The sequence below is a fragment of the Hyla sarda genome, chromosome 6 (genome assembly GCF_029499605.1).
Source record: "Hyla sarda isolate aHylSar1 chromosome 6, aHylSar1.hap1, whole genome shotgun sequence".
In the NCBI taxonomy this organism is placed as follows: Eukaryota; Metazoa; Chordata; class Amphibia; order Anura; family Hylidae; genus Hyla; species Hyla sarda.
This window is the reverse complement of record NC_079194.1, coordinates 7665748-7687448: the sequence shown is the minus strand read 5'-3', so window position 1 is coordinate 7687448 and position 21701 is coordinate 7665748. Positions and strand designations below refer to the sequence as shown.

General features: G+C 43.5%; 1 protein-coding gene across 4 annotated transcripts in view; it reads right to left on the bottom strand.

The window, feature by feature from the left end:
* EVI5 (ecotropic viral integration site 5) overlaps nt 1-21701 on the bottom strand; it is a 132369-nt gene that overhangs the window by 47079 nt on the left and 63589 nt on the right. For 2 of the 4 annotated variants that reach the window (XM_056523146.1, XM_056523149.1), the window contains exons 13-17: nt 20572-20718; nt 8793-8927; nt 6555-6695; nt 3313-3471; nt 724-870 (exon numbers count right to left, since the gene is read on the bottom strand). In XM_056523146.1, the coding sequence (XP_056379121.1) occupies nt 724-870; nt 3313-3471; nt 6555-6695; nt 8793-8927; nt 20572-20718 (729 nt within the window). The remainder of the gene's footprint in view (nt 1-723; nt 871-3312; nt 3472-6554; nt 6696-8792; nt 8928-20571; nt 20719-21701) is intronic. The other 2 variants (XM_056523147.1, XM_056523148.1) reach the window with 1 other exon arrangement.

Genomic DNA, 21701 nt, shown 5'->3' with positions numbered 1-21701 from the left:
TCTGTGTATTTGACAAGTAGATGGTGACATCACTCAGGGGGTGGGGCTAGAGCTCAGAGGCAAGATCCAGCCACACCTCCTGAGACAGCAGAAAATGATGGGTTGTCTAAGAAAGAAAGAGGAGTTGGCAGCTAGAGACAACACCACATTGACAATGTGAGGACTACACAACTTACTGTCAAAAGAGAAGGAAGAGCTGCTGAGACAATACCTCACTGGCAATGAGAGAACTACACAACTTTCTGTCAGGAGAGAGGGAGGAGACGGGAGCTGCTGGGACAACACAACACTGACAACGTGAGGACTACACAACTTACTGTCAAGAGAAGGAGAAGCTGCTGAGACAATACCTCACTAAAAATGAGAGACCTACACAACTTACTGTCAGGAGAGGAGACCGGAGCTGCTAGGACAACACAACACAGAGGACTACACAACTTTGTCAGGAGGGAGGAGCCAGAAAGCTCGTAATACTTCTTTAAAATGAAAAAAAGAAAAACACACACTTCTGTTCTTGGTATCATGACTTTACCAAATAAGGGATTACACTAAAATAACCAAGAATAGCGCATTGTATTCGTGTTTTGTTCCTCCTAGATAAGATCTACAGGTTTCGACCTCGTAGCCCTAATTTATTCTTCCTCAGAACTGCAGGGCGGGGTTCAGTACAGGGACTCTCAACATTGAACACTGAGGGTGCAGAGATTTGGAGATGGCGTTTACCTTGCACTCAATCTCTGCCTGCCGCCGTTTGGCCGCGGTCAGCTGACTCTGCAGGCTCTTGTTTTCGGTGGTCAGATATTGCACCTTGGATTGGAGACTGTTCACCTCCTTCTCGGCTCTTCGGAGATGGTTACTGTTTATCTGGTTCTGTAACGAGACAAAATGAGATAAGAAGGATGAAAGAGAGAGAGAGGCGGGTGTCAAAAGGCTCACGTGTACGCAGACCGCGGCGAGATAACGGCGCCCTGCAGCACTTGTGGTATTAACACCTTCTCCAAATACTTTTATCTCCTCGATCACAAACTAGTAACAAATCCATAATATCAAGTCAGGAAGACAAATCTGTCAGCAATAATCGATACATAAAAAAAATTAAATTTATATATATATATATATATATATATATATATATATATATATATATATGTATATGTATATTGATAATAAATATTAATAAAAAATAACAATATTAATAATAAAGTAACAAAATTAAATAATTATAATTAATAAAAATAACAATATATATTTTTCCTTACATTAACAATTTTCCGATTTCTCAAGAGTAAACCGTAACAAGGGGTTAAACATTTCTGTATATAATGTATCTTACACGTAAGCGAGGAGACGGCGACATCTAGAGGCTGAGTCTTCACATACATTAAATAACAGAATGCAGTGGTCTCCAAACTGTGGACCTCCAGCTGTTACAAAACTACAACTCCCAGCATGCCCGGACAGCCGCTGGCTGTCCGGGCATGCTGGGAGTAGTAGTTTTGCAACAGCTCAAGGTCCACGGTTTGGAGACCACTGCCGTAACTGTTTCTTGTTACTCAATGCAGAAGAATTTTGCGCAACTTGGTGAAGAAAAGCAGCAACTTGTTACAAAACAGAGAATCATCTGACGACACAAGTTATAAATCAGGTATAAAGGGAAGGATGAGGTCATGAATGGCGACAATTGTGTACAGCCGACCGGTCTCTACTACTACAGCAACTCCAGTGTATTATCCCCGTACTGTGACGTCACTGTGTGTATTATCCCCGTACTGTGACATCACTGTGTGTATTATCCCCGTACTGTGACATCACTGTGGGTATTATCCCCGTACTGTGACATCACTGTGTGTATTATCCCCGTACTGTGACGTCACTGTGTGTATTATCCCTGTACTGTGACATCACTGTGGGTATTATCCCCGTACTGTGACATCACTTTGTGTATTATCCCCGTACTGTGACATCACTGTGTGTATTATCCCCGTACTGTGACATCACTGTGTGTATTATCCCCGTACTGTGACATCACTGTGTGTATTATCCCCGTACTGTGACATCACTGTGTGTATTATCCCTGTACTGTGACCTCACTGTGTGTATTATCCCTGTACTGTGACGTCACTGTGTATATTTTCCCTGTACTGTGACATCACTGTGTATATTATGCCTGTACTGTGACATCACTGTGTGTATTATCCCTGTACTGTGACATCACTGTGTGTATTATCCCTGTACTGTGACATCACTGTGTATATTATCCCCGTACTGTGACATCACTGTGTGTATTATCCCCGTACTGTGACATCACTGTGTGTATTATCCCCGTACTGTGACATTACTGTGTATTATCTCTGTACTGTGACATCACTGTGTATTATCCCCGTACTGTGACATCACTGTGTATTATCCCTGTACTGTGACATCACTGTGTGTATTATCCCCGTACTGTGACATCACTGTGTGTATTATCCCCGTACTGTGACATCACTGTGTATTATCCCCATACTGTGACATCACTGTGTATTATCCCCGTACTGTGACATCACTGTGTATATTATCCCTGTACTGTGACATCACTGTGTATTATCCCTGTACTGTGACGTCACTGTGTGTATTATCCCTGTACTGTGACGTCACTGTGTGTATTATCCCTGTACTGTGACGTCACTGTGTGTATTATCCCTGTACTGTGACATCACTGTGTGTAATATCCCTGTACTGTGACATCACTGTGTATATTATCCCTGTACTGTGACATCACTGTGTATATTATCCCTGTACTGTGACATCACTGTGTATATTATCCCTGTACTGTGACATCACTGTGTATATTATCCCTGTACTGTGACATCACTGTGTGTATTATCCCTGTACTGTGACATCACTGTGTGTATTATCCCTGTACTGTGACATCACTGTGTATTATCCCTGTACTGTGACATCACTGTGTATTATCCCTGTACTGTGACATCACTGTGTATATTATCCCTGTACTGTGACATCACTGTGTATTATCCCCGTACTGTGACGTCACTGTGTGTATTATCCCTGTACTGTGACATCACTGTGTATATTATCCCTGTACTGTGACATCACTGTGTATATTATCCCTGTACTGTGACATCACTGTGTATATTTTCCCTGTACTGTGACATCACTGTGTATATTATCCCTGTACTGTGATATCACTGTGTATTATATCTGTACTGTGACATCACTGTGTATTATCCCTGCTGGGAGTTGTAGTTGTAACCCCCGTGGTTGGGAAGCACTTTCCTACATACAGACACAGAATCTCAGCCCGACACGAACCTGAGTGTCCAGCTCCATCATCCGCTGCTTTATCTCTCGCAGGTCGGCCTGCCGCTCCGCTTCTCTGAGGCGCACGCTCATCAGTTCGTCCTGCAGCTCATTCACCGTATTCTTTTTAGGCGGATCTTTCCACCGACCAGCGGTGCGCGCCAAATGTCTCTGCAATGTAGAGAGTCAGAGTTAGAAAGCTCAAAAGGGGCAAATAAAATTTATGATAATTTATTGTCATCTATATACATACATATATATCTATCTATATACACACACAAACACAATAATTAATAATATATATATATATAAAAAATATTATATACTCACACAATAAAAAAATTCTATATATAGACACACACAATAATTAATATATATATTTGAATAAACACACAAATATAAAATGTTAATTTGTAAATTTAGTGAAAGAATTTCTTTAAGACTCAAACAAAATTCTTTATTAAATATATATTCACAATAGTGTTAGTGTTGATTAAAGATTTCTATTTTTTTATGGGAACTGGAATCACAGTCTTATTCTACTGCATATTTCATGTGTAGGATTTGCATAAAATATGTGCTGGATAATGTAGGTGTGAATAGACCCTTAGAGATAAAGCGTTAAGGACTAAAGTCATCCCCAGCGTAGGGATCCCTGCCCTGGAGGCTGTCTGGGCACGCTGAGAGTTGTCGTTTTACAACAGCTGGAGGCACGCTGGTTGGGAAACACTGCTGTAAGAGAATAGTTTCCATCTTGCTAAAGGTTGCGCTGACATCTAGTGGTGGTTCACAAAAGTGCAAGCAAATATTCTGTAAGAGGACGACTTCTCTTCGGAGGGACACAGGTAATAACCAAACCGTATTTTTTATTAAAATGTGTCACAAAGCAGTGTTTTAAAACCAAGGTGCCTCCAGCTATTGCAAAACTACAACTCCCAGTATGCTGGGAGTTGTAGTTTTGCAACAGCTGATTGTACCCTTGTTAGGAAACTACAAAAGTTAAAGTAATAAAGTAAATAGTCCCCAGGGAATGAGACGTAAGATTGAGAAATCTTCTAGTGCGCGGGAGTAGATGCCAGACCCCGTGGTGGCTCAGGTCAGTCACTATTTAGGGCAGAGTTTTCCAAAAATTGTGTCTTCAGCTGTTGCAAAACTACAACTCCCATCATCCCCAGACAACCAAAGGGTGTCCGGGCAGGCTGGGAGTTGTAGTTTTGTAACAGCTGGAGGCACCTTGGTTTTAAAACACTGCTCTGGGACACACAAATTTAAGACAGGTACACAAAACATACAAATAAAAAACAAACAAAGTCAAAAGGTGTCCCAGAATATGCTGTCTGTGCATGTTGGGAGTTGTAATTTTGCAACAGCTGGAGGCACCCTGGTTGGGAAACACTGGTCTAAGGAGCGGGCCATGTCCTACGCTGCACATATTCTGAATAATAATAAAGTTTAGAAGAGGTTAATAATGAAGGGATACTCTCAGGCCCCTTTCACACTACCGTTCTGCTCCCGTAAAAACCTCCGTCAGAAAGTCCATAAATATAACGTTCATTTAAGGACAGTCAGCCGTAACTCTGTCTGCCATCAGACGAAACAGCGTCCCGCCTCCTCCCTCGGACTTATCCTCTGTCAATCGCCAGCCACAACTCCCTCCTCCGAAACTCCCTGATGCGGGACGGAGTTACGGCTGACGACGTCCTAAAACGGACACCGTACAAAAAAACGGGCGTAAAAAAAAAATCCCATTCACGTCACTGGGAATTTTTGACCAGCCTTTAGCATCAGTCATGTCCCGTTGTGACTAACATCCGTTATTTTTGACGGTGCAAAAGACGGTGCGTGCACTCATTTTTGTCGGGTCACAAAAATAATAAAAAATAAATAAAAATAATAATAATAATAATAATATAAAGAAAAAATAAAAACAGAGGTTCTTAGTATAGCATTGGGCCAAATACCGTAAATTATCGCCAAGAAAAGTCCTGGGGGGTGGGAACTCACTTTATTGATTTGCACTCAAGGGTCTTGCAGGTGGGAACGGTGTTCCTGCTGTGGAATAAGTGCAGGAACTCCATTCCCATGCGTTCCTGCCCTGACTATTCCACCACGGTAAGGTAACCTCACTTGGGACAGACCATACATTAGAGAGGCACATCTATAGTCTATTGTTTCCCAACCTGGGGTGCCTCCAGCTGTTACAAAACTACAACTCCCAGCATGCCCGGACAGCCGTTGGCTGTCCGGGCATGCTGGGAGTTGTAGTTTTGTAACAGCTGGAGGCACTCTGGTTGGGAAACACTGCTATAGTGCATGGTCTGTCACAAAAGAGACCCCATTCACACCACAGAATGTGCACCTGGGCGGACGTTCCGCAGGCAATAAAAGCCGATATTACGATTGATCGGGAATACACTGTGTCCATAGACTACATTGCATTCCCGAGCGGATTTGACAGAAAGAATAAAGTATTTCAATTCTATCTGCGGAGGACGGTATTGGAAATTACGTGGTACATTTTTCCTGTCTGCAATGTGCAGCAGAGCCCCAGTATTAACAATGGGACTCTGCTGCAACAGAATTAATTCGCCAGATTCCGCTGTGTGAATGGGACTTTAAAAGGAGTAGTCCAGTGGTGACCCAGTGGTGAACAACTTATCCCCTATCCTAAGGATAGGGGATAAGTTTGAGATCGCGGGGGGTCCGACCGCTGGGGCCCCCTGCGATCTCCTGTACGGAGCCCCGACAGGCTGCGGGAAGGGGGCGAGTCGACCTCCGCACGAAGCAGCGGCCGACACGCCCCCTCAATACAACTCTATGGCAGAGCCGAAGCGCTGCCTTCGGCAATCTCCGGCTCTGCCATAGAGATGTATTGAGGGGGCGTGTCGGCTGCCGCTTCGTGCGGAGGTCGACACCCGCTATCTGGCTGGAGAGCCTGGGCCCTGTACAGAGATCGCAGAGGGCCCCAGCGGTCGGACCCCCGCGATCTCAAACTTATCCCCTATCCTTAGGTCGACACCCGCTATCTGGCCAGAGAGCCAGGCCCCCGTACAGAGATCGCAGGGGGCCCCAGCGGTCGGACCCCCCGCAATCTCAAACTTATCCCCTATCCTTAGGATAGGGGATACGTTTTTCACCACTGGACTACCCCTTTAACGCGGTGGGATGGTACACACTATATGGTGAAATGCTAAGAACCTCACATATCTCTTAGCGCTCTACGTCATCCCCTGTATAATGAGGTGATGTCCTACCTGCCAGTGCTCCTCCAGGTCCTTTATCTGCTGCTTCTGCTCCTTTAATCCTGTTATGGCTTCTGCTTCTCTGATCTTCACGGCTATAAGTTCTTCTTGAAGTCTGGCGAGGTTGTTCTCATCCGGGAAGGAACTATTTCTCTGTGTATGAGGACAACAAAGTCTATTAGAAGATTAATAATTCCTTTATATAGGACCAACATATTCCATAGCAACGTACAGAGATTTTCATCACCAAATCAGTCCCTACAATATAAATTTATGTACAGCAGAATCTCCCTCAGTGGACACCTCCCAATAGCGGGGACACCTCCCAATAGCGGGGACACCTCCCAATAGCGGGGACACCTCCCAATAGCCACATAATTTCCCCTTGATTCCCCCCCCCCTTGCTATTTCATTCTCCCTTTATTATCCTTTTGTGCAAATTCTTCACCCCCTGGGACATTTCATGACCCCCTCTGGCACAGATGGGATCAAGAGGAACTTATATGGCACAAGGGGTAAGAGGGGGGGGGGGGGATGATTTGGCACAAGGCACAGTGTATAAGGGGGGATGAACTGATACAAGGGGAGGATAAGGGGCAATTAAAAATACTGTATTATTGCTTTTATCATGTTTTATAGGTAATTACATCCTGGAGTGAGTACAGATAGTGGACACTTTTATTCCCCCTGAGTGTCCACTATTGGGAGATTCTAGTGTGTATGTATATATATATTTGTATAATTACCTGTTGCCGGGGTCGGGTACGCGCTGATTCAGGCCTCCGGTTTGCATTCCCTGCATCGTTGCGAGAAACAATGACGTCACTCGTCATTGCACCGCGCAGTGCAGTGCATAGCAACGACGCAGGGAACGCACACCGGAGGCCTGAAGCAGCGCGGACCCGACCCCAGCAACAGGTAATTATACAACCGGGGATGGGGGAGGCAACAGGGCAGCGGCGCCGGCAATGGGTGCCACTGCCCCTTCTCTCCCCCTGTCTGCGGCGCCGCCCCATTGTCGGCGCAGCTTCTCTCCCCCTGGCACCGATAGTGAGGGGGAGAGAACGGGCAGCGGCGCAGATAGCCAGCGGGAGAGAAGCGGCGGCAGCAGGGCTCTAGACCCCAGGAAAGGCAGGGGGAGAGAAGCGGGCAGCGACGGCCTCTCTCCCCCTGCCTTTCCTGGGGGTATATCGGGGTATACACGCGCACACACGCACCCTCATTTTACCAAGGATATTTGGGTAAAAAACTTGTTTTACTCAAATATCCTTGGTAAAATGAGGGTGCGTGTTATAGGCCGGTGCGTGGTATACCCCGATAAATACAGTATATATATTCTACTCTATAATGGAAAAACCCCACAAAGGACGGGGAGAACATACAGGTGCAGTGCCCTCCATTCTCAGGATCGGAAGGGGTCATAGTGGTGTAAAATATAAAAAAAAAATAATAATAAATATATAATATATATATATATATATATATATATATATATATATATATATATATATATATATATATATACACACATATATATATATATATACACACACACACACATATATATTAGCTCTGGGAGATATATCTTATATATTTATATTAAAATCTAGTGCTTGGTCCCTTTAAAAACCCCTTGTTGCAACAGACCACAATAGAAAACCATCACATAAAGCTGTGTTTCCCAACCAGTGTCCTTCCAGCTTTTGCTAGGGGCGGAGAACCCCTTTAAAGACCAAGCTTTAAAAGGCAGTCACCCCCAACCTAGGGATCCCTGCCCCAAAGGCTGTCCGGGCTGCTGGGAGTTGTAGTTTTGCAACAGATGGAGGCTCCCTGGTTGGGAAACACCGAAAAAATAAAAAAAACTTACTGAATGGTAAATCGTAAAACTGGATGGGCACATTATGTCTCACTGCACATTTTAGGGTAGCAAATAGTCAACTTAGTTACCATCATTAGAAACAACTTCCCAGTTGTGAATTGTGAAAATCTGACCTTTTCCCCATAGACTATAATGAAAAAAAAAAAAAAAAAAAAAGGTCGGATCTGCCAGCCAGCGATCAGCAAGGACGCGCACTTCTATGGCGCATAAACTGAGGATCGCAGTGGGATGTCTGGGAAACAAGTCACAAGCTGTTTTCAATGACAGTAACTGAGTGCGAAATTTATATAAAACGAATTAGAAAAAAAATAAAAAAAAATAAACCCGTAATAAATAAATAAAAGCCACGCACGCCCTCGGCCCCTCCATACCTTCTCTATGTCCAGGATCTTGTCCTGCATTTCCTTCATGGCACAGTGGGATTCGGCCTCTTTCAGCCGGGCATGCACCAGCTCTGTCTCCAGCTGCAGAACAAAGTCCTCGGAATAACGCGGATTACACTTATGCTGTGGAGAAAGAAGAGCGAGAACCGGTGAATATCTGACGAATACGTCACTAGGAAAGAACAACGAGGGACATTTATCGATCTTTGCTTATGTATCCTTTTTATTTTAGTAATTTTTTTCCTTACTTTTTTTTTGCTTATTTATGACTTATTAATCATCTGGTTTCATCCTGTTTATAATTTTATTTCACGTAAGTAATTTTTCCTTTTTTACTTTGGTTGTAGCTTTTTCTGCTCCATGTTTGAGCCGGAGTAAATTTAGTCAATTTTTAACCCTGTTGCGACTTTTTTTTACGCAGTTGCGTAGTCCATTTTAAAATTATTACTACGTAGTTAATTTTTGGAAAACTTGCTTTTCTCGCTTTCCAGTCAAAATGTGGCACGAAAAATCGCGTAGTCGCAGTTGCGACAATTTTGCGACAATTATAGTAAAGAAAACCTGACTAAACCCGTTGATAAATGTCCATAATAGAGCCTAAAAAAAACCTGCAAAATGATCCTATTCTACCAGTGGTCTCCAAACTGTGGACCTCCAGATGTTGCAAAACTACAACTCCCAACATGCCCGGACAGCCAACGGCTGTCCGGGCATGCTGGGAGTTGTAGTTTTGCATTAAGAGGTCCACGGTCTAGACACCACATCATAATTAGACTTTAAAGTAATTTTTCCCCCATCTTAAAAGGGGTACTCCGGTGGAAAACATTTTTCCCTTTTTTTAAACCACTGGGTGCCAGATGCTAATTATTTCTATTTAAAAAAAAATCTTAATCCTTCCAGTACTTATCAGCTGCTGTATGCTCCACAGGAAGTTTTGTAGCTCTTTCCAGTCTGACCACAGTGCTCTCTGCTGACACCTTTGTCCAGGTCAGGAACTGTCTGGAGCAGGAGAGGTTTGCTATGGGGAATTGCTCCTACTCTGGACAGTTCCTGACATGGACAGAGGTGTCAGCAGAGAGCACTGTGGTCAGACTGGAAAGGACTACACAACTTCCTATGGTGCATAAAGCAGCTGATAAGTACTGGAAAGATTAAGATTTTTATACAGAAGTAATTTACAAATCTGTTTAAAGGGGTATTCCAGGAAAAAAAAAATTTTTTTTATATCAACTGGCTTCAGAAAGTTAAAACAGATTTGTGAATTACTTCTATTAAAAAATCTTAATCTTTTCAATAATTATCAGCTGCTGAAGTTGAGTTGTTCTTTTCTGTCTGGCAACAGTGCTCTCTACTGACATCTCTGCTTGTCTCGGGAACTGCACAGAGTAGAAGAGGTTTTGCTATGGGGATTTGCTTCTAAACTGGGCGGTTCCCGAGACAGGTGTCATCAGAGAGCACTTAGACAAGAACAACTCAACTTCAGAAGCTCATAAGTACTGAAAGGATTAAGATTTTTTAATAGAAGTAATTTACAAATCTGTTTAACCAGTATATAATTTATATATTTATATGTGTATGTATATATATATATATATATATATATATATATATATGTTTTTTTTTCCTGGATAACCCCTCTAACTTTCTGGCACCAGTTGATGTAAAAAGAAAAAAATTATTTTCCACCGGAGTACCCCTTTAATATGATGATGTTGTTAGGATTGGGCTGCACTGCAAAAGTTTACTTGCCCCCTATCCGCAGGGGCCCCCGCTATCACCAGGACAAGACCCAGTGAGGAGTGTGTGCTGACTCCATTCATTCCTATGGGGGGCGCCGAAAACACCCGAGACCGCTCTGGGACATCATCGGGGCTCCCATAGAAATTAATGGAGCGCACGCCGTCTACCGGTACCCAATACACGCTCCTCACTGCGAGCGCCGGGCCAGTCACGGAGATCGCGGGGGGTCCTGGTGGACGGGGGCAGGGGATAGCTTTACTTTCACTAGAGTTCTCCTTTAAAATGGGAAATACTTACTTTACATCTACTTTATATGAATTTTATTTTTTTGTCAACGTAAATGGACTTTTGCACAATAAAGAATAGGAAAATAAATCAGACAGATGGTAGAAAAAGGTGGTTGGGGTCAGGTGTTACCTTTTAACCTTTGGGGTAAGGTTCGGATATCGCATTGTACATTTTTATTTTAAAGGCTACGGACACCTTTGCACTGATAATTTGCCTGTTTCCTAAATACAAAATTAAGTAACTTTCTAATTGTTCAGCATAATCAATCAGATCAATCAATCAGATAAGGTTTATAGTGAGGAGAATATACATGGAGGACAGCTCACACAGGCTGTATATAGAGAGGAGAGCATACATGGAGGACAGCTCACATGGGTTGTATATAGAGAGGAGAGTATACATGGAGGACAGATCACATAGGTTGTATATAAGGAGGAGAGTATACATGGAGGACAGATCACACAGGCTGTATATAGGGAGGAGAGCATACATGGAGGACAGCTCACACAGGCTGTATATAGGGAGGAGAGCATACATGGAGGACAGATCACACAGGTTGTATATAGAGAGGAGAGCATACATGGAGGACAGATCACACAGGCTGTATATAGAGAGGAGAGCATACATGGAGGACAGCTCCCACAGGCTGTATATAGAGAGGAGAGCATACATGGAGGACAGATCACACAGGATATATAGAGAGGAGAGTATACATGGAGGACAGATCACACAGGCTGTATATAGAGAGGAGAGCATACATAGAGGACAGATCACACAGGCTGTATATAGAGAGGAGAGTATACATGGAGGACAGATCACACAGGATGTATATAGAGAGGAGAGCATACATGGAGGACAGATCACACAGGATATATATATAGAGAGGAGAGTATACATGGAGGACAGATCACACAGGCTGTATATAGAGAGGAGAGCATACATGGGGGACAGATCACACAGGCTGTATATAGGGAGGAGAGCATACATGGAGGACAGATCACACAGGCTGTATATAGAGAGGAGAGTATACATGGAGGACAGATCACACAGGCTGTATATAGAGAGGAGAGCATACATGGAGGACAGATCACACAGGCTGTATATAGAGAGGAGAGCATACATGGAGGACAGATCACACAGGCTGTATACATGGAGGACAGATCACACAGGCTGTATATAGGGAGGAGAGTATACATGGAGGACAGCTCACACAGGCTGTATATAGGGAGGAGAATATACATGGAGGACAGATCACACAGACTGTATATAGAGAGGAGACCATACATGGAGGACAGCTCACACAGACTGTATATAGAGAGGAGAACATACATGGAGGACAGCTCACACAGGCTGTATATAGAGAGGAGAACAGCTCACACAGGCTGTATATAGGGAGGAGAACAGCTCACACAGGCTGTATATAGGGAGGAGAGTATACATGGAGGACAGCTCACACAGGCTGTATATATAGAGAGGAGAACATACATGGAGGACAGCTCACACAGGCTGTATATAGAGAGGAGAGCATACATGGAGGACAGCTCACACAGGCTGTATATAGAGAGGAGAACATACATGGAGGACAGCTCACACAGGTTGTAGATAGGGAGAAGAGCAGATAGAAGGTAGTCTTGCATAGAAGAACGTCATACACTATGTAGAAGTGTAGCGGTGAGGCAGGGCACACAGCAAACTGTAGACGCCTGAAAACCCAGACCTCACATCCAACATGTATAACAGTATAAATTCAAGCAAATACAAGAATCTGATCCCAATAACAGACTGCAAACATTTGGCATTCTGAGAACATATGAAGGTTACAGGATGAAACTTGGTCCAACTTTTTTAACTCACCAACATTTTAACCTATGAAAAAAAAATGTTGGCGAGTTAAAAAAATGCATCAAATATATAAATAATAAAGAGCAATTCCAAAAAATAAAATGATCTTTAACCCCTTAAGGACGCAGGACGTAAATGTACGTCCTGGTGAGGTGGTACTTAACGCACCAGGACGTACATTTACGTCCTAAGCATAACCGCGGGCATCGGAGCGATGCCTGTGTCATGCGCGGCTGATCCCGGCTGCTGATCGCAGCCAGGGACCCGCCGGCAATGGCCGACGCCCGCGATCTCGCGGGCGTCCGCCATTAACCCCTCAGGTGCCGGGATCAATACAGATCCCGGCATCTGCGGGAGTTCGCGATTTAAATGAACGATCGGATCGCCCGCAGCGCTGCTGCGGGGATCCGATCATTCATAACGCCGCACGGAGGTCCCCTCACCTTCCTCCGTCCGGCTCCCGGCGTCTCCTGCTCTGGTCTGTGATCAAGCAAACCAGAGCAGGATATGACCGATAATACTGATCTGTTCTATGTCCTATACATAGAACAGATCAGTATTAGCAATCATGGTATTGCTATGAATAGTCCCCTATGGGGACTATTCAAGTGTAAAAAAAAATGTAAAAAAATGTAAAAGTAAAAAAAAGTGAAAAATCCCCTCCCCCAATAAAAAAGTAAAACGTCCGTTTTTTCCTATTTTACCTCCAAAAAGCGTAAAAAACATTTTTTATAGACATATTTGGTATCGCCGCGTGCGTAAATGTCCGAACTATTAAAATAAAATGTTAATGATCCCGTACGGTGAACGGCGTGAACGAAAAAAAATAAAGTCCAAAATTCCTACTTTTTTAATACATTTTATTAAAAAAAAAGTTATAAAAAGTGTATTAAAAGTTTTTTATATGCAAATGTGGTATCAAAAAAAAGTACAGATCATGGCGCAAAAAGTGAGCCCCCCATACCGCCGCTTATACGGAAAAATAAAAAAGTTAGAGGTCATCAAAATAAAGGGATTATAAACATACTAATTTGGTTAAAAAGTTTGTGATTTTTGTGATTTTTAAGCGCAACAATAATATAAAATTATATAATAATGGGTATCATTTTAATCGTATTGACCCTAAGAATAAAGAACACACGTCATTTTTACCATAAATTGTACGGCGTGAAAACAAAATCTTCCAAAATTAGCAAAACTGCGTTTTTCGTTTTAATTTCCCCACAAAAATAGTGTTTTTTGGTTGCGCCATACATTTTATGATATAATGAGTGATGTCATTACAAAGGACAACTGGTCACGCAAAAAACAAGCCCTCATACTAGTCTGTGGATGAAAATATAAAAGAGTTATGATTTTTAGAAGGCGAGGAGGAAAAAATGAAAACGTAAAAATTTAATTGTCTGAGTCCTTAAGGCCAAAATGGGCTGAGTCCTTAAGGGGTTAAACTAGACAATAATAGACAAAGACACAAAAAGTGACATGAAAATCAGGATCCCCATCAGGCAGTCCGTGTGAGCCGTGCAGCTGTCATCCGTGTGCGTCACTGCGGAGCTGAGCGCGCAGCGTATAATGTAACGCCGGAATCATCTGAGATCTTTACACACTTTATGATCCGCTCCGAGTAACTGACCCCACCTCATGTATAATGGACGACCGTGTCACCTTACACATCATTAGGAGACATCATCCTGCAGACAATCCTCTCATCATTCACCTGATGACGTCTCGCAGACTCCGCCGCACGTTCTTACCAGTATTTACCATCATCACAATCATTTCTGGACCGACATCAGCAATTAAACTAAATAAGGTTACAATCACATTTATTTGCAAACGTCAGTACAGCCGTATTCACACATCAGTATTTGTCGCCAACTTTGTAGTTTTGGTTACAAATACTGATGCAAAATACACAATTGTGAAAGTGGCCAAAGTCACAACCGCGAGACTGTAAGACCAAATGCACACACAGCAGATATTCATACTGTACGGAAAATAATTAAAGTTACTTATTTATTAAGTAAAGTCTTAAAGGGGAACTCCAGTGGAAAACAATTTTGTTTTAAATCAACTGGTGCCAGAGAGTTAAACAGATTTGTAAATTACTTCTATTTAATAATCTTAATCCTTCCAGTACTTATCAGCTGCTGTATTCTCCACAAGAAGTTCTGTAGTTCTTTCCAGTCTGACCACAGTGCTCTCTGCTGACACCTCTGTCCGTGTCAGGAACTGTCTAGAGCAGGAGGTTTGCTTTGGAGATTTGCTCCTAATCTGGACAGTTCCTGACATGGACAGAGGTGTCAGCAGAGAGCACTGTGGTCAGGCAGAAAGGAAATTCTAAAAGAAAAGAACTTCCTGTGGAGCATACAGCAGCTGATTTAAATTAATTATTTTCCACCAGAGTACCCCTTTAAGGTCTTAAAACCGTAACATGTCAGGCCTGATGTGTAGTTTGTACCTTAAAGGGGTACTCCGGTGGAATTTTATTTTATTTTAAATCAACTGGTGCCAGAAAGTTACAGATTTGTAAATTACTTCTATTAGATAATAGTAATCATTCCAGCTGCTGTATGCTCCACAGGAAGTTCTTTTCTTATTTAATTTCCTTTCTGCCTGACCACAGTGCTCTCTACCGACACCTCTGTCTGTGTCAGGAACGGTCCAGAGTAGGAGCAAATCCCCATAGCAAACCTCTCCTGCTTTGGACAGTTCCAGAGAACACTGTGGTCAGACTGAAAAGAACTACACAACTTCCTGTGGAGCATACAGCAGCTAATAAGTTCTAGAAGGATTTAAATTTTTAAATAGAAGCAATTCACAAATCTGTTTAACTTTCGGACATCAGTTGATATAATTTTTTTTTTTTAAAGTACCCCTTTAAGCAGTTTGGGCCTTATAGGGTGAGCCAAGTTATCACCTTGTTGATCTATCTCTATGTTGATAAGGCAAGGGCGGGGAGGGGGGGGAAACGGGAGCTCAGAAAGCTATTCCGGTCCAGAAATGAAAACCAAAGTTATGTAGAAAAATGATTATAGTGCACAGTCCTGCACAATAATCAATTTTCATATAAGCTCTGGATGGACAAAGTTTTAATTGGGATTCTTTGATAGACTTACATTTAAAACCTGCAGCAGATTTTACTACAGAATAGAGGTCACATCCGCAACAGGTATTTTTCACCATGTGTGAATATACCCCTATCCTGCATGCTGGAAGTCCACGAGTCCAAGAGGTCGAGCATCTGATTGAGCCCCAAAGAATGGTGCCCCAAGATTACATATTAAAGGGGTGCTCCGGGGAAGAAAAATAAAAATGCCCCAAAGCCACCACAATACCTGTTCTGTGATAACCCTGTAGTTATCCATGTGGTTTGGCAGCTCCTGTTGCCCCTGTTGTCTCCTTAATATTCTTTTTTTCCTTGTTTGCAGCCCAGAATACAACTCCCAGTCAGTGCGGCTCTGTGTAATGCCAGCCAAATGCTCTTACTATCTCTTTGCATGCTGTGTTGTTGTAAACACAGTGAGCAGCACACACTGTACATGTATTTTCTTACACACTATCCTTCCCCCAGCAATAAATCATGCCTGTCTGAATGGCAGCAGTCAGTGATTAGATCTACAGCAGGCAAAGAGCAGCGTTATGTGCTGAGGAGACTGGGCTTCTCTGCCGGCAAGATCCTTACAGAGGGAGAGGGAAGTGTGGCTGCGAAGACAAATCACGTGGTGTTTGCCTTACAGGAGGGTGGGGGTTGCTCTCAGTGAGGGGTTTACACAAAGACAAGCAGGATCTGAATAGGAAGTCTCTCTCTCACTCCCTGCATGTAAGTGACAGCTGAAAGAGGGAAACTGCTCTATATAGCTAATGGATGATATTTAGACAAATACATACCGTATATACTCGAGTATAAGCCGAGTTTTTCAGCACGATTTTTCGTGCTGAAAACACCCCCCCTCGGCTTATACTCGAGTGAACTCCCCTACCCGCAGTGGTCTTCAACCTGCGGACCTCCAGAGGTTTCAAAACTACAACTCCCAGCAAGCCCGGGCAGCCATCGGCTGTCCGGGCTTGCTGGGAGTTGTAGTTTTGAAACCTCCGGAGGTCCGCAGGTTGAAGACCACTGCCGCCTTCAACATCATCCAGCCCCCTCTCACCCCCTTTAGTTCTGAGTACTCACCTCCGCTCGGCGCTGGTCCGGTCCTGCAGGACTGTCCGGTGAGGAGGTGGTCCGGTGGGATAGTGTTCCGGGCTGCTATCTTCACCGGGGAGGCCTCTTCTAAGCGCTTCGGGCCCGGCCTCAGAATAGTCACGTTGCCGTGACAACGACGCAGAGGTGCGTTCATTGCCAACGTAATTCTGCGTCATTGTCAAGGCAACGCCTCTATTCCGGGCCGGAAGCGCGGAGAAGAGGCGCCCCCGGTGAAGATAGCAGCCCGGACCACCTCCTCACCGGACCACCTCCTCACCGAACAGCCCTGCAGGACCGGACCAGCGCCGAGCGGAGGTGAGTACTCAGAACTAAAGGGGGTGAGAGGGGGCTGGATGATGTTGAAGGCCGCAGTGGTCTTCAACCTGCGGACCTCCGGAGGTTTCAAAACTACAACTCCCAGCAAGCCCGGACAGCCGATGGCTGCCCGGGCTTGCTGGGAGTTGTAGTTTTGAAACCTCTGGAGGTCCGCAGGTTGAAGACCACTGAGGGCGAATGATGAGAAGAGGATGATGAAGGGGGGGGGTGTGTGGGGATGATGAAGGGGGGTGGGGATGATGAAGGGGGGGTGTGGGATGATTACAAGGGGATGATGAAGGGGGGATGTGTGGGATGATAAGGGGATGATGAAGGGGGGATGTGTGGGATGATAAGGGGATGTGCGGGATGATAAGGGGATGATGAAGGGGGGATGTGTGGGATGATGACAAGGGGATGATGAAGGGGGGATGTGTGGGATGATAAGGGGATGATGAAGGGGGGATGTGTGGGATGATGACAAGGGGATGATGATGATGAGGATGTTAATGACGGGTCTGGATGATGACAGGGGGGGGATGAGGTATTTCCCACCCTAGGCTTATACTCGAGTCAATAACTTTTCCTGGGATTTTGGGTTGAAATTAGGGGTCTCGGCTTATACTCGGGTCGGCTTATACTCGAGTATATACAGTAGGTTGGTGAGAGGGAAAGGATGGGCTATGGGTTTAGTTCCCCGGATTACCCCTTTACGAAAGCAACAGTGCATTACATACGTGTTATGACGCCCCCTGGTGCTCTTTTAATTCTGAATGTCCACATAAGGGAAAAAAATCCACTTATAGTGCAGCAAATCCCAGCATAGTATGACATACTGAGCATGTGCAACCACCAGCACTGCGCACATGAGGAGGGCGTACAAAAAGGTAATCAGAACAACCACAGGGGGGCACCATAACAAGTACATAGCTGCAACACATAGACACAGAAAATGTAACAAAAACGCAGTGTGAATACAACCTTGCCATTTAAAGGATCTTATAAAGTAGGATATTAAGGGGCGAGCCCGTGAAAAGCATGTTCACATATAAAAACATATTTAAAGGGGTACTCCAGTGGAAAACATTTTTTATTAAATCAACTGGTGCCAGAAAGGTAAACAGATTTGTCGTTTACAAATCTGTAACTTTCTGACACCAGTTGATTTAAAAAAATATATATATGTTTTCCACTGGAGTACCCCTTTAAACACTGCAGTTGTCACTCCCTGCGTTCAGCTACAACATGTAAAACCCACAAAAACAATTCTGCATACTGAAACAAAACAAAAAAGTCTTACTGTCATAACACTCCAGGGGTGTACAGTTGCAAGGAAAAAAGAAAACCCCGAACTTCAGCATCGATTACTAATAAAACAAAGTCAGACTGAGAACAGTCACAATTTGAGACGGAAAAAAAAAGTTATTGAGTTAACATCCACAGTGCAGGGAGAAAAGGCAAATGAACCTGTGATACTGACCCTTACCAGAGATAATGGATAAAAGGTGTTTCCAGGAGGTGAGAGGTTATGTGCGGAGTTCACAAAGACTGGGCACTGACATCTGTCTGCTTAGTGTGAACTATTCCGTGATACAAACAACTTTCAGAAGACTAGTTATAAAAGACAAATAAAGCTTGAAAAGGCTACAAAACTAGAAGACCTGGGTGCATGGTTTGACATATCTTAAACTCTCTCTCTCTATGCTCCTATACCAGGAAGACAACTTCTAGGCCAGTGGTCTCCAAACTATGGACCGCCAGATGTGGAAAAACTACAACTTCCAGCATGCCCAGACAGCCTTTGGCTGTCCGGGCATGCTGGGAGTTGTAGTTTTGCAAAGTCGACAAGACAATGACCTAAAGAACAAAGGAAAATAAACTAAAGAAGTTGAGTCAGATCCTCAGTTTAACCCTTGGAGCACACATTGCTTCCCGAGAAAAACTGTTGGAGGGGATTGTGGCTAAATTGGGATTTACAGGTAATAACATTCAAGGGTTCACTTTTCTCCCACGCACGGTAGAGGTTTACTCACTGTGCAGTGTACATGACTGCTTCTAAATGGGGAATTAGAGGTTATTATATTAAAAAGAGGTCACTTATTTTCTCTGCACTGTAGATGTCTAATCGTAGATGTTTAATCACAGCACATTTTTCTCCCTGCACTGTAGATGTTTACTCACTGCACATCTTTCTCCCTGCACTGTATATAATCACTCATTAATGCATAATGAGTAAATATCCACTGTGCAGGGAGAAAAAATGCGCAGTGAGAAAGCATTCACCCTGCAGGAAAATATTTCTGGATGTTTACTCACTGCACATTATTCTCCCTGCACTGTAGATGTTTCCTCACTGCACATTATTCTCCCTGCACTGTAGATGTTTCCTCACTGCACATTATTCTCCCTGCACTGTAGAGGTTTCCTCATTGCACATTATTCTCCCTGCACTGTAGATGTTTCCTCACTGCACATTTTTCTCCCTGCACTGTAGATGTTTCCTCACTGCACATTGTTCTCCCTGCACTGTAGATGTTTCCTCACTGCACATTATTCTCCCTGCACTGTAGATGTTTCCTCACTGCACATTATTCTCCCTGCACTGTAGATGTTTCCTCATTGCACATTATTCTCCCTGCACTGTAGATGTTTACTCATTGCACATTTTTCTCCCTGCACTGTACACGTTTACTCACTGCACATTATTCTCCCTGCACTGTAGATGTTTACTCACTGCACCATTTTCTCCCTGCACTGTAGATGTTTACTCACTGTGTATTATTTAAAACATTGATTATAAAAACACATGAATTGTACAACTGTACGTATTCGATTACTTACATGCATTCGTCCATAATTGTGATTTAGAAAACAGAGAGGCCGCATTATACTAGTAATCACAGCAGCAATCCAGAGAATGACAAAGATTTCACTTTTTCTTGCAACTCTAATTCTACACCAGATATTTAGGAATATAACTGGTTAAATATTCATCCAACCCTCAGACTGGATTGCCGGGTGTGATCTCTGTGCAGCCGAATCATTTTTCTGGATCTTTCAGGTATGTCTGTTTTCCGATGATGTGTGTGTGTGTGTGTGTGTGGTGGTGGGGTGGGTTAGCAAGACTGTTCAATCATTAAGCCAGTGTTTCCCAACCAGTGTGCCTCCAGCTGTTGCAAAACTAAAACTCCCAGCATGCCCGGACAGCCAAAGGCTGTCCGGGCATGCTGGGAGTTTTAGTTTTGCAACAGCTGGAGGCACACTGGTTGGGAAACACTGCAGTAAGTGAAGAAGAAAGTTATTCCCAGACACCATAATAAAGAAAATCATCAGAGAGGGGTGCAGAGAGGAGAGCAGGGTGGGCGCAGGTCAGAGTGCAGCCGGGCTCCTTACCAATTGCTGTTGTTGCCGCAGCTCGCTGATGGTGTACTGGGCCTGCTCCAGCTTACCGCTGGACTCATCATTCTGCTGCTTCATGGTGGCCAGCTCCCGTTTTATGAGGTAGTTTTCCTCTGCCTCCTGGGCCCTTGTCACTTGTCCCTTTGGACATAATTTTAAGGTTTTTGAGCAATCCAGATGTATTGAGAAAAGCCTTGAGAGATCTGCTGTATGTTCAATAGGTAAAGATTACAGGTCAGGTTAACAGAATAGAGGCGGCCATTGTGTCGGAGGAATCCATATTGGATATGACAATATTTCAGCCCTAACTTAGTCTTGAAGAGGTACTCTGGTGGAAAACAAATTTATAAAAAAAAATCAACTGGTGTCAGAAAGATAAACAGATTTGTAAATTACTTCTATTTAAAAATCTTAATCCTTCCAGTACTTACCAGCTGCGGTATGCTCCACAGGAAGTTTTGTAGTTCTTTCCAGTCTGACCACAGTGCTCTCTGCTGACACCTCTGTCCATGTCAGGAACTGTCCAGAGTAGGAGCAAATCCCCATAGCAAACCTCTCCTGCTCTGGATAGTTCCTGATACGCACAGAGGTGTCAGCAGAGAGCACTGTGGTCAGACTGGAGAGAGCTACACAACTTCATGTGCAGCATACAGCAGCTGATAAGTACTGGAAGGATTAAGATTTTTAAATAGATGTAATAGATTTAAATAGAAGTAATTTACAAATCTGTTTAACTTTCTGGAGCCAGTTGATTAAAAAAAAAAAAAAAAAAAAAAAAAAAATGTTTTCCACCGGAGTACCCCTTTCAGAAAGGCCAAATTTTGCGGGGACAAAATGTCACCATATTCTCTAGCCATTTTTGGCATGCACCACATATTTGCATGCATTTTTCCGCCAATATGTGTCCTGTCATTTGTGCTACTTTTTTGATTAAAAGGGGTTGACTACTTAACGACAACCCAATGCCATATGCCCTATGAGGCAAATAACCATCTCACGGTAAAGGGGAGCTGGAATAACTTGAATATTCTTCTTTGTAATAGTTTCCAATACTTTGCAAATTCTATTTAAAAATCTCAATCCTTCCAGTACTTATCAGCTGCTGTATGTCATGAAGGAAGTTG